Here is a 12586-nt window from a genome sequence, read left to right on the forward strand (position 1 = left end):
AGCTGATGAATTTAAACCCATTGGCAGCTGGCATTTAGTGGCATCACTTTTTATCGATACTTTAATATAATTTAGTCATCCTAACATTGTGTGCAAGTTTCCCCCCGACCCCCCAAAAATGCAGTGTAATCCTATCCACAGACTCTCCCATTGGCTGAGTCTGCATACTGAAAGTCCCAGGGCACACAGAGGCCATTCACACCTTGTTAAGTTTTACAACTGGTACATTTGTTCGTCCTACGCAGCGATTGCCGCAATAACTTGGTCCTAGCTTTGAAGTGACCTTCCCGCTCAAATGAGGTGTTGAAGAAAAGCATTTTTCTCTCTGATCAGTTGGAAGAGGAACACGACTCTGGATACATACTGACAGCATGTATGAGTTTTCAGCGAGGAGAGAGTTAATATGAACAGAAAATAATGTAACTGTTTTCAGCTTACAAATTGCTTTTTAACTGGTGTTGCTGTTTTACAAGGATGGTATTAAATCACAATTTAGGATTGTTTCAGAATTGTTCTTTTGCACATTCCATATACATATATCAAATTAAAATATGTAATAAATTACACGTCATTTTAACGATATTATTTCCAGAAGAGTAGAGACTTATGTGGGAAAAGGAGACAAACTTCATATTGGCAGTTCTTGTAGGTGAAAATATATGGCGTCTTCATGTTTTTATCCATACAATATACAATATCTTATATCAAGTGTTCTAGATTATCTCTTAATATGCACTTTCTGGTGCAACAGTTACCCAACTACTAGTAAGTGTAATTCTCTCATAACAACAGGGTGACTTACCTTTGTCAATTGATTGCAAATTATGGCTAAATAATTGCAGCTTTACAATTAACACAGCTTATTCATATTCCGAGTCACTTATATGACTCGGTTGCAATCCTAATTAGGGCAATTGGTTGTGGTGAGACAATTTTTAAAAAGTGCAAATTTGATCTTAGGAACTGTGATTCCCTACAGTTTGACACTACAGCATGAGGCACGTGACCAGAAATATTCAACTTAAGTTTGAAAATCACAACAAAAATTAGCTTATTGAATCATTTTCTAGTAGTTTAATAAACATGCTACATTAACAATAAATAATTTGTACAAATGATCCAACAGAAACCCACATGAGCAGTAATTTAAGCAAAAATGGCAACAAAATAAATGTAAAATGGAGGACAGTTACAACTTTTTTGATGTAGCAATTTACATTCACAATGCAGCATATTATTTTAAAATAGGATATACTATAATGAGAGAATGTTGTTTTTAAATAACTGGTACATCATTGTGTGTTTTTCTTGATCACATCAGACAATTTGAGCTGGAGCACAGTTGGAGCAATTCTTGTGTAATAGGCAAAGCCGCATGACAGGCCAGGGGTGTTGCATTTCACAAGTAACACTGACTTCTCCCACCACTGTTGTTTCGGAAGCAATGTCGTTGCAGAGCACAGAAACAAATTAACTAAAGAGTGGTTTCACCCTAAGAGGACAAATGTTTTAGATCCTATCGGCGCATTGTGTGGGGATACGCCTGAAAATTGACAAATTTGGAGCAGGGGAGTTGATATTGCTTGGTTTAGGTCTAACATGCTGATTCCTTCCCAAGTATAGAGGGCTCCGTCCTTTTAGCAATTACCCACAATGCACTACCGGCGGCCATATTGGAGGGCTGTTATAAACAAGCCATACACGAATCATGTATGGCTTGCATTGTGCATTGTGCATTGTGGGTAATTGCTAAAAGGATGGAGCCCTCTATACATTGATATTGTACATTTAAATCATCCATTTATCTAAAATGCAGGATTTTTTTTAACACCAGAGGAAGCCAGACAACCCCAGAAAGCACAAGATGAACATGCAAAATCCACGCCAGAGTGCCTGAGCTCACAAACGACTTTTTTACAACAAATGTTTTCAATAGCATTGCAGATTTAAGGTCAAAGATTGCACCATCAAGTCCTAAGGCAGTTCACAATGGTTCACTATTTTCACACTTGTATGACAGTTAAGGATGTTAAAAAGCACTGCTTTTATAGATAATTAGATTTTCAGGTGGCAACAGTTGGACTGTGGGATGGAAACAAATACTGTATGAACAAATTTGAGGTTGGCCAGCATGCCAAAAAGGATCGTGATTGATCTTAGAGGTGAGTGGCTGACATCACTATGTATTTATATATATATTTTTATATTTTTATACTTCGCGACGCACTTGGGGGTGGAGGCTCCTGCAGAATTTCGTTGTAACAAGTGTGCAATGACAATAAAGTATTCATTCATTCATTCATTCATTCATTCATTCATTCATTCATTCATCTCACTCAGCCAAAACAAATCAGTCAACCGGACTAGAACCCACGCAAGTGGGGTCTGAACATGCAAACTCCACATAGAAAGGCCAGTTTATGGCACAGGGCTCCTACAACTGCAGTAACAAGTGGTGGTCTCCAAACAGCTCTGACCTGGTCGTAAAAATCTCGACCATAAAGAGCAACTGGCCTCCCTTTTCTGACCCTGCAAAAATAGAGGCAAAGATTCAGGACTGGGTGGTCCACTTTATGAATGAGCAAACCAAAAGTAAAGAACTTGAGGATTCACTATGGGCTCTTCTCAAGTCACCTGAACCTTGAGGTGGGCATACACCTGCACCTCATAGTACACAATGTAAAGCACAACAGTCTGTAAATGAAAATTTGGCATTTTTGACAAAATACATGACGTGATGAGTAAAAATACGATACACACGAAGACGAAACTGTTGCCACCCTTCCGTTAAACACAATGGCACTAACATACCTCCAAACGGATCAAATTAATCGTTAAAATAAAAATTTTAAAATGGAAACAATTTATTATTTTTATTGTGTACCAAGAAATTGACCAATACAAAAATAAAGCTACTCTGAACGTAATATTTTGTTGCACAACATTTTAAGGCAATTAAATGATTTTCACTGGAACTTGTTCACAGTTACAGTATTTCAGTGACAGTTATGGGTTTTACTTTCTTTAACACAACTTTGCCTGTGCTGTGTGTGGAAGTAACACATTTACCATGTGTAATTGTTCACCGACACACTTACAGACTGCTGCAATACGTGTCGACACACCATTTGCAAGCTAGCCATTTGAGCTTGCCAAATTCGACACAACTGATGCAGGCAGTCAATTTGTACCCAGTTCCTCATTCTCATTATCCAAAAAGGCTGTCCTGGAAAGTCTTGGAACATACTTCCACAAACAAATATTTGTGAAATCGAGGGGATAACAGGTCTTAATATTTTTCCATGAAAGCATCAGGAATGTTTCAAAATTTAGATGACAATGTGCAGTTGTTGTGGATGAATGCACCACACTAGCACTGAGCAAAAAAGTGTGCCACTGACATTAATGAGATCCTTGACCCGAGCTAAACCTGCACCATCTTACAATGGTTGTCATTAGTAAGGCTATTATTCTAACAAATGGATCCTTGAAATTTTCTAAGTTTTACAAGTGTGACAGAAAAAACTTTACTAATTTACCTGTACTTAATGTCCCCTTTGAGCATTAAAAAAATAATCATCTTTATTTTATTGACCATGCTGAAGCAGTGTGTGGCACATACGGTACGGAAGAGGATTAGGGCCAATGAAGAAAAAAAAATGGTTGGCAAGATTTTTCACTTTTTTCTCAGAATTCTGACTTTATTCTCAAAATTCTGACTTTAAAGTCCGAATACAGAATTCTGAAGAGATAATTCTGGGAATAAAGTCAGAATTATGAGAATAAAGTTGAAAGTCAGAATTTTCACATTAAAGTCAGAATTCTGAGAAGAAAGTCAGAATTCTGAGATCAAAGTGAGAATCTTGCCGACCTTGTTTTTTTCTTCTTAATTGGCCCTTGATTTTCTACCGAAAGAACAAACCATCACTCCTCCGAATTGGATTTATCCATGCTTCTCATGCCTGTTCTAAATTGAATTGAAATTTCATTCATGAGACATTTAATGTACAAAGTATGAAAACATACTGTAACGGTACAGTTTATTATTATTACTAGATGATTCAGTCAAATAATTTGCAAGCACCTTGTACTTTTATCACTCGTATTTAAAATGCTCATACATTGGCGTTCATGGTTGTTTGTTTGTATGTGTCCTATGATTAGCTGGTGACGGGTCTTCTTGACGCAAAGCCAGCTGAGATTGACTCCAGCTCACTCATACCAGTTGGTTAGAAAATGCATGAATATGTCCAGTATAGTTACCATACCATAAACAACTACAGTGCATGCAAATTGGTAACATTATATTTGGTAATAGTCATTAATGGTTTCATGGTACATTGTCTTTACTTTGGTGCAGGGTGCATGATTTTGAATGGCTGTGAGCGTAAATGCTTGTTTTTCTCTCTACTTGCCCTGTGATTAAAAGGGGGCCAGTCCAGAGTGTAGTCTGCCTTTGGCCTAAAGTCAAACAGGATAGGCTCCAGCGCTCTGTGTCCCTGAACAGTATAAGCAATTCAGAGCATGGATGGATGGATGGATGGATGGATAGTTATTTTGAGTTAGTCGAGGTGCTGCTTGGACTGGCATTTTTCTCTTATGTTTGCTTTGTTAGGTTTATCTTGCTAGGTATCCACACAGGAGGGTCTGAGTTGAGATTCAGAGTGAAGCAGTTATCCTGACTTTTGTAACTATGTTTTTGTTATATCAAGCATTTGTCAGTGTACATGTCATCTGTTTTGATGACACTTTCTGTCTTCTACATTTCTTCCTCACAAATTGCCTTCATTGATGAATAAAGTATTGCAATTCCGATTGTGTTGTCTTGTTGTTTCTCATCAGCTCCCTTTTGCCTCTTGGCAGGGGAAAGACTATCTCCTCTTCATCATGGGATGTTGATTGCATATCATGCAAGAATGAAACAGGCCTTTTGTTGACATGATTTGTTTTAATGTGAACTGGAAGTGTGGCCAGTTAACATAAGATGAAAGGGAAGTGAGGTGGTGTTAGGAGGAGGCGTCCGCTTGCCACACCCATGTCTACTCACTTTTAAATACAATGCATACAATGATCATGAAAGCTTGATGGGAGGGACAGTTTGAGCTTGTAATTGAGGAAATTAATTTGTAACTAAAGCAACTGTTAACTTTAAAACGTTTATTTGCTCACTTTCATCTCGGGAGAATGCGATTTTTCTGACCACCCACAATAGAAAGTTTTCAGGGCGGGTCTTTGCCGTTCAGCATATAAGCAGGAAGAAAACAGATCTCCAAGGAAGCTTTTCAAAGCATGAAATATACCCACACATATCTCAAATGGGAGCACGTGTATTTTATTTGACACTTATGTAAAATGTGACTTCACCTGGATGATAATGGATGTAGCTGGGTGGACCTTTGAGGAGTTACGTGGAATTTTGGAAGAGGGCTCCACCACTACATCAAGTAGATCAGATTTTTGACACGTGAAGGGAAATCACAGTTCCAATCCCAAAGACTTTGGTGGTGTTGATGGACTGGTGTGGAGTGCATATGTGATACAGTGACTGCTTTACTGTGATCAATTTCTGGCATCCATTTGGGACACATCTTCCTCAAGAATCCACCCACTTCTTGATTGGCTCCAACTGGAGGGAGAATGTATGGAATAAACCAACGCTGTATTTACATGTAAGTCTACCTTAAACCTGATTGTAAGTCTTTGACCTGAGCCTTGGCTGTCAGAAAATGTGTTTGTTTTCATCAACTCTTTTAGTTTTATTTTTAAAAACTATTTTTTGCAGATCATTTCAGTTTTTCGTGCTTTGGAGCTATGCAAAGGTAAGAATTTAGAAATCTGTCTTCCGTTACTCTGTTCATGATATAATCTACCAAAGTGATGAAAATTGCAAACAAACAATTTTACATTTAATCAATTAAATGATTTCATTTCACATCTACTGTAGATTATAACTGCAATGACATCAGACGTTGGCTAAATCCCAAATTAGAAAAAAAATGTCACAGATTTTATTTTTCCCTTTGCAAAAAAAAAAAAAGGGGGAGAATCACCCATCTCCTAATTTTAACCAGTACGTGAGGACACAGGGCGCAGTGACGGACCAGGTCAGCCGCAGACAGGTCAGGATTTACCAGCTCTACAGCCGCACCAGTGCAAAACACGTCCAGATTCAGGGCAAAAAGGTCACCGCCACAGCTGAGGATGGAAATGTTTATGGTAAGAACTATCTCACTCTCAGACATTTTACATAAGCATAACGTTATTAACTCAGAAACATTCACAATGTAAGTTTGAAAACACTTTGTTACACTTTTGTGTTAGATACATAATATACTGAAAAACTACAGCAAAAACATCGCATCTATAATTTTGGAAGCTAACACATATATGCAGTCGATGGAAGATTAGGACCGAGAAGATTGTTGGTTAATGACTTGACATTGGCTGTGGACAGCTCACACATAGCAATTAATGAATGGCTGAGAAATTTGAAGATCAATTACATTGAAGACTCCTGCTGGGCAGGCTTTGTCCTTAGGCACAGCCAGGGTTCTCCTCCAGCCACCCTGTAACCCAACCCCCACTGCATGTTAATAGAACCTACTGGGTATCTGCTGGATCCATGAAGTCATCGTCTGGCATACTAGTGGCTGATAGGCAAAGTCGTTTGTTTCGATGGCGCCAATACACATTTCATTTCACCACCCCAAAGATTGTGATTCGTATATCCAAGGTCATATTGTTTCAATCCACACCACAAGCATGTGCCAATAGTGCCTGCGCCTTAAATTGACAAACAAGTCATCCATCCAGATCTGATAGATTCTGTCTGTCTGAATTGTTCATGACATTTGTCATGTTTGTACTTGGTCATTGGAGCAAATATGTGCTTTTTATTTTTTTGCAGCTCGTCTCTTTGTTGAGACAGACACTTTCGGCAGCCGCGTGAGGATAAAAGGTGCAGAAAGTGGACGGTACCTCTGCATGAACCGGAAAGGAAAACTTGTTGGAAAGGTACTCAATATGTACATGTAATAGCAACTATCTATCTATCTATCAGACAGGCAGGAAGGCAGTGTGTCTGTCTGTTGTCTGTGGTGTACTTTTTAAGATTTTTGTAAAACATATAAATTGCTGCAATTGCACAGAATGCCCGTACCTCTAAAAGCCTCACTTTTTGGGGTGAATTCAAGTAAACTTGGTTAAACATGGCATTGTTATTACAGTTTTTCTCCATTGGTTTGGCTCATTTCTTGAAACAGAAATTACATTCTTAAAGTGATAAGATTATTTGGCCAAACATTCTTACAGTTCTGCACAATACAGCTCACTAGCAGAAGATCATATCGCTCCCAAAACTGTTCAGACATGCTTCAAACTAGATCCCTTTCCGATATAAGGAGTCAGTACCACCAAAATTGCAAAGATTCTTCTCAATTGCTTTGGCTTATTTGCATTAAGTGAGTACTTTGGCCAAAATAACCTGGATGGATCAGTACAACACCACGGATCACATGCAAAAGCTTATATCTCTCTTAAAACAGTGTCAAAACTCAATTCCTTGCTCATGGAAATAGGCGGTGCCCCCAAAATGCATCGTCCCTTTGTGATTGTGGAAGCACTGCAGGTCAAAATGCTTTGTCTCCATGGCAGGTCTGGCTAACAGAATTTCATGATGAATAAAGCTGGAAAAAAAATCTGAGTAAGAGCAACCTCCAAGTTTGATGTCTCACACACACTGCAGTCATACCGCAGAGGAAATTGGAACTATTTTTTCACAAACAAAGTAATTTCCATGTATTATTGTAGAGCAGTGATTCTCAACCAGTGTGCCGTGGCACATTAGTGTGCCATGAGAGATCACCAAGTGGGCTGCGAGATATCATTCAATTCAATTCTTCATTAATTTGACGGAAATATGAATTAATTTACAATTGAAAAAAAGTGTTATGTATAGTGTAGTAATAGGCAAAAGAATCATGACAGAAGATACATAAATAACTTGCATATCCACTTTTTGTGAATTGTTTTGCTAAATTGTGTGCCGTCAGATTTTTTCCCGATGTGAAATGGTTCTTGATAGGTTGAGAAAAAGGGTATGCAGTATTCTGTACTTGTACTGTATCAAATATAAACACCCTCCCTCTCCTGTGGCCTCACGTTTAAAGACTTGCGTGGCTTTCATATTACGTAAAACGCAGCATAAAGTCAAATTCAGAAAACGTCGCACTAACAAAAAAAAAAAAAAAAAATCCAGATGCATGAATCTCTGTATACGCATGAAGCCAAGCACATTCCTTTCGTACATCTCAATCAATGTGGAAATGTTCAAATATTCATCCCTCTCAATGCCCTTACATCCATCCATCCATGCATTTTCTGATCCGCTTCTCCTCACAAGGACCACGGGGCGTGCTGGAGCCTATCCCAGCTGTCGGGGGACAATTTGAACTGGTTGCCAGCCAATCGAAGCCCTTACATAAATATGCAAATTTGTATAAACAATGTCTGCCAGTGGGAGTAATCACATTCCACGTTCATCAGATTATCAAGACAGAAGTCACCAATCGAAAAAGAGGAACTTGAAAAAATTTGTTGGAAATGCTGGTAAAAGAAGCTGAGAACCAAAAAGGTATCTTTGACATCCTCTGGAGTGAACACTTTCTAAGAGGGTGCTGAGCAGCACTCTTCGCTCTCAAACCAGAGTCGTGGGACATGGTAGCCAGAAGAGTTTGGTCCCCAAGTTGGATGATGGCTGCAATAGTAAAAACACCCCCCATCAACAAAAAAAGTTTTGGGGGGCATCAAAACCAGCCAGTCGCTGCAGACATCTACTGTATGTCGCACGCCACTGCAACAGCCACTAGCATTAAATCTCTCTCACTCTCCAACGTCTGTAAAATGTGTATAAAACTGTAAAAAATAATTTCACAGAAAGAGCAGCCTTCAAAGTTTGGTGTCACACACACTGCACTCATACCGTCAAGGAAATTGTAACCATTTTCATTCACACACACACACACACACACACACACACACACACACACACACACACACACACACACACACACACACACACGCACACACACACATGTCTTAGCTGGATAAAAACGGGTGGATTTTGCGGCTTTGTTCATATTACACAAATGTAATATTAATCAAAATACCATGTTTGCACTAAGGAGGCCGCATAGAACATATTATTGAAAACAGAATTTCTGAGTTTACTTCCCCTTTAATGAGACAAAAAAACAGCATGTTCAACCATTAACGTATCATAAGAAGGATCATGCCATTTTCAACACTTTAGATTGGTCAGTTATTTGTAAAAATAGCACTCACATGTGCGGATTGGTCAAACATTTGTAAAAAAAAAACCACACGCATGCAGATTGGTCAATACTTTTTAAACAAAAACAAACACAAAAATGGACTGAACAATAGTCAAATTTGTGGGAAAATATGAAATTTGGCATCGGAGGTTTCAGCCTGACGGCAGCAATATTTATATGTACTGTGCTGATCATGTACTCTGGTATCATGACTGAACAAACCACTTGCCGCTGAAATTTACAGACAGATTTTTTATGAAAAAGCTATCATCAGTCAAACTAAACTTGACAACTCTCTCTCTCTCTCTCTCTCTCTCTCTCTCTCTCTCTCTCTCTCTCTCTCTCTCTTCTTCATACAGCCCAGTGGTTGTAGCAGTGACTGTATCTTCACAGAGATTGTATTGGAGAACAATTACACAGCTTTTCAGAATGCCAAGTATGAGAGCTGGTATGTCGCATTCACAAGAAGAGGGAGGCCCATCAAAGCCTCCAAGACAAGAGAAAATCAGAGAGAAGTCCATTTTATAAAACGACTACACACAGGTTCACCTCCCTTTCCCAATAGAGACCTAGGTAAACATTTTGACTTCATTCGATTTCCAGCCACACGTAGAGGCAAAAGGAACAACAAATCACGTACTTCCGCAGCAAAAAAAGAGTGAACTGTTGACAACCATTGCATTACAAAAAATGTGAACTTTTTTGTGGATATGTTGTGTAAAATATGGTTAGCATGTCTTGTATGCTTGTTTGTAAAATGCTTGTTTGTAAATACAGAAATTGAATCAGATTATATATATATTTGATTGTCTGGCATGTCTTTGCTGGAGAGTGTTTTCATTGCCATTGCACTGTTACTCAAAGGGAGGCAAATGCACTATGTGTGTCATGAAAAGAGAAAGTTATAAGACTTGGTCACATGTTTCCAGTGTTCTTTCTGTGAAAAAAAACATTATCAGTGACAAACACACATCTTCACATGATTGGATTAAAATTGTTTTATATGGACTGACATCCATCCATCCATCCCTTATCTGAGACGCTTATCCTCACGAGGGTCGCGGATGTGCTGGAGCCATATCCCAGATGTCTTCGGGCAGTAGACGGGGTACACCCTGAATTGGTCACCAGCCAATCGCAGGGCACACACACACACACGAGCATTCACAGTCACAGTCACACCTATGGACAATCTAGAGCATTCAATCAACCTACCATGCACCTTTTTGGAATGTTGGAGGAAACCAGAGTACCCAGAGAAAACCTACACAGGCACGGAGAGAAAGTGCAAACTCCACACTCCAGAGCAACATTCGCTATGTTCGCAGACACTCGCAAGCATTCACCGCTCAGAGAGAAGAAATGCATTATTACCAGTTCAAAAGCTACCGAGCTGATTTCATGTTACAATATTCGCATTAAGCTGTTAAGACGTTTATATTAACTATTGAGAATATGTGCAGTACCCGTGTGAGTGTGCGCACGTGTCTCAAGTGTGTGTTTTATTGTACCAACTGATTTAAGGCAAGATAATATTTACACATTGTTTAAACAAAACTTTGTAGATGGGATTTGTCACTGGCCTATTCATTTTAATTAGGCATGGATGAAACAGCTGTTAAAACAATCATTTATTATTGTGTTATATAACATTTGTGTTTCAGATGAAGTAAAAGCAATGGCAACATGTGAAAATGAGGTTTCATATTATGCGTAAATACAAAGTTTCAAAATGATCAAAATGACTTGTTGGGTATAGTGGGCATCTTCCCCTAGTGGGGGATGTCTTCCCCAGGTCGTGGGGTAAGATGCCTATTTACAAGATTTTACATTTTGTTTTATTAAGTATGTGTGCTTCAGCACAATTCTTGGGCACATAATTTTTTTGATATTCAAATAATTTATATTTTCAAAGAAAATCGCCATTTTTAAGGGGGGCATCTTCCCCCACTTGCCCTTGTTATTCAAAATATGTTCCACATTTTCCATACTTTCCCTACTCTTAACTTGTCCACACTGTATTGTACTTTAATGTCTGACTTTTGACATCCTAAGACAACAAAATATGATGTATTTTCAGACAGAAATGAATACTTGCGCCAACTCAAACATGTACCAAAGAGAGGAAAACCTGCTAGAGTAGCTAGGAAATACATTAAAGTGCGCTGTCATCTCTGATTGCATGAGCATTTCTGGACCTTTGGTCCTTGGTTTGTTGACAGTAATTAGGAAGTTGTTTTTACTAGAATCTGCAGGAGAGGGTAGGCTCTGCCTAGCACAATCGCTGAAGTCAGCTTTCTTGCTCTTGTGTCAGCACCACGCAGATGACACATGATAATATATGTGTCACAGAAAAGCACGTATCAACACTTGTATCTTTTTCATATTTGCATGCAGGCGTTTGATGTGCATCAGCGTGTTTCTGAACAACTCCCAAACAACTACCGGGTTGCAGTCATTTTGAACCAATGCCTTCAGGACACCTGTGTTTACACTCTGACTAAGGCTCGGCGGTGTCAGATGGGAGCTCAGGTTTAGGAAGATAAGAGAGAGAGAGCATTGCAAACGCCAAGCGTGCACTAACGCAAATGGGCTTTGTTTCACTCACACAATATATCACGTAGCGCCGTTAATAAGCGCTACTACGGCGTACTGCACCTCAGAAATCTGGATGCCGGTGTGACATAAAAGATCACTGATGAGCTGCTATATCGGTCAGTGTTGAATTAACTAAGCTAACAGGAAAACATTTCGCAAGACAACGAAACATCTCATTTACTTGCCAAACTAGCTAACAGTCTGCTAAGCTCTCCTTGTTCGACACTGATTTAAGCGGACAGCACGCTGATGTCTTGAGCAAGCCTAAAAACACATTAGCTGAATGGGACACAAAAACAACAGCCAAAAAGGGTCGTGGCAGGTTTCACTGGGTTTAACTTAGCTGTTAGTAACATAACTGTACTCACCACTGTTATATCCTGTGTCGTACAAGTGCACCGCCACTACGTCTAAGCATGCACCTTCAACAACGTGAAAATATGAGAAAGAAAGGTGGTGGATATCTGCGGAGAACGATGCAGTTAGAGCCCGAATGAGTGCGCCGTGAGGCCAAGCTGTAGATTCTCACTCCTCAGTTGGAGGCTCGGTGGCGTTTCTGTCTCTTTCTCTCTGCTGCCAGCTGGAAGAGGAAAGCAAACAGAGAGGGCGGAGTCTCCTTTCTGTCTTTCAATAGGAGGCGGGGTCACTTCTCATCT

The 12586-nt window shown here is 39.3% G+C and overlaps 1 protein-coding gene across 2 annotated transcripts; it reads left to right on the forward strand.

The window, feature by feature from the left end:
* The first annotated feature begins 5026 nt into the window (after positions 1-5026).
* fgf17 (fibroblast growth factor 17) lies at positions 5027-10194 on the forward strand. Of its 2 annotated transcripts, none has more exons than XM_019860861.1 (5): positions 5027-5669; positions 5783-5819; positions 6039-6216; positions 6908-7014; positions 9692-10194. In XM_019860861.1, the coding sequence occupies exons 1-5, from the start codon at positions 5638-5640 to the stop codon at positions 9992-9994; spliced, it is 657 nt and encodes a 218-aa protein (XP_019716420.1). In that variant the 5' UTR covers positions 5027-5637; the 3' UTR covers positions 9995-10194. The 2 variants fall into 2 exon arrangements, with proteins under 2 accessions (XP_019716420.1, XP_019716421.1); XM_019860862.1 differs by having other exon boundaries at positions 6072-6216.
* Positions 10195-12586: the final 2392 nt, after the last annotated feature.

Source organism: Hippocampus comes, unplaced genomic scaffold, assembly GCF_001891065.2.
Source record: "Hippocampus comes isolate QL1 unplaced genomic scaffold, H_comes_QL1_v1.1 scaffold130, whole genome shotgun sequence".
In the NCBI taxonomy this organism is placed as follows: domain Eukaryota; kingdom Metazoa; phylum Chordata; class Actinopteri; order Syngnathiformes; family Syngnathidae; genus Hippocampus; species Hippocampus comes.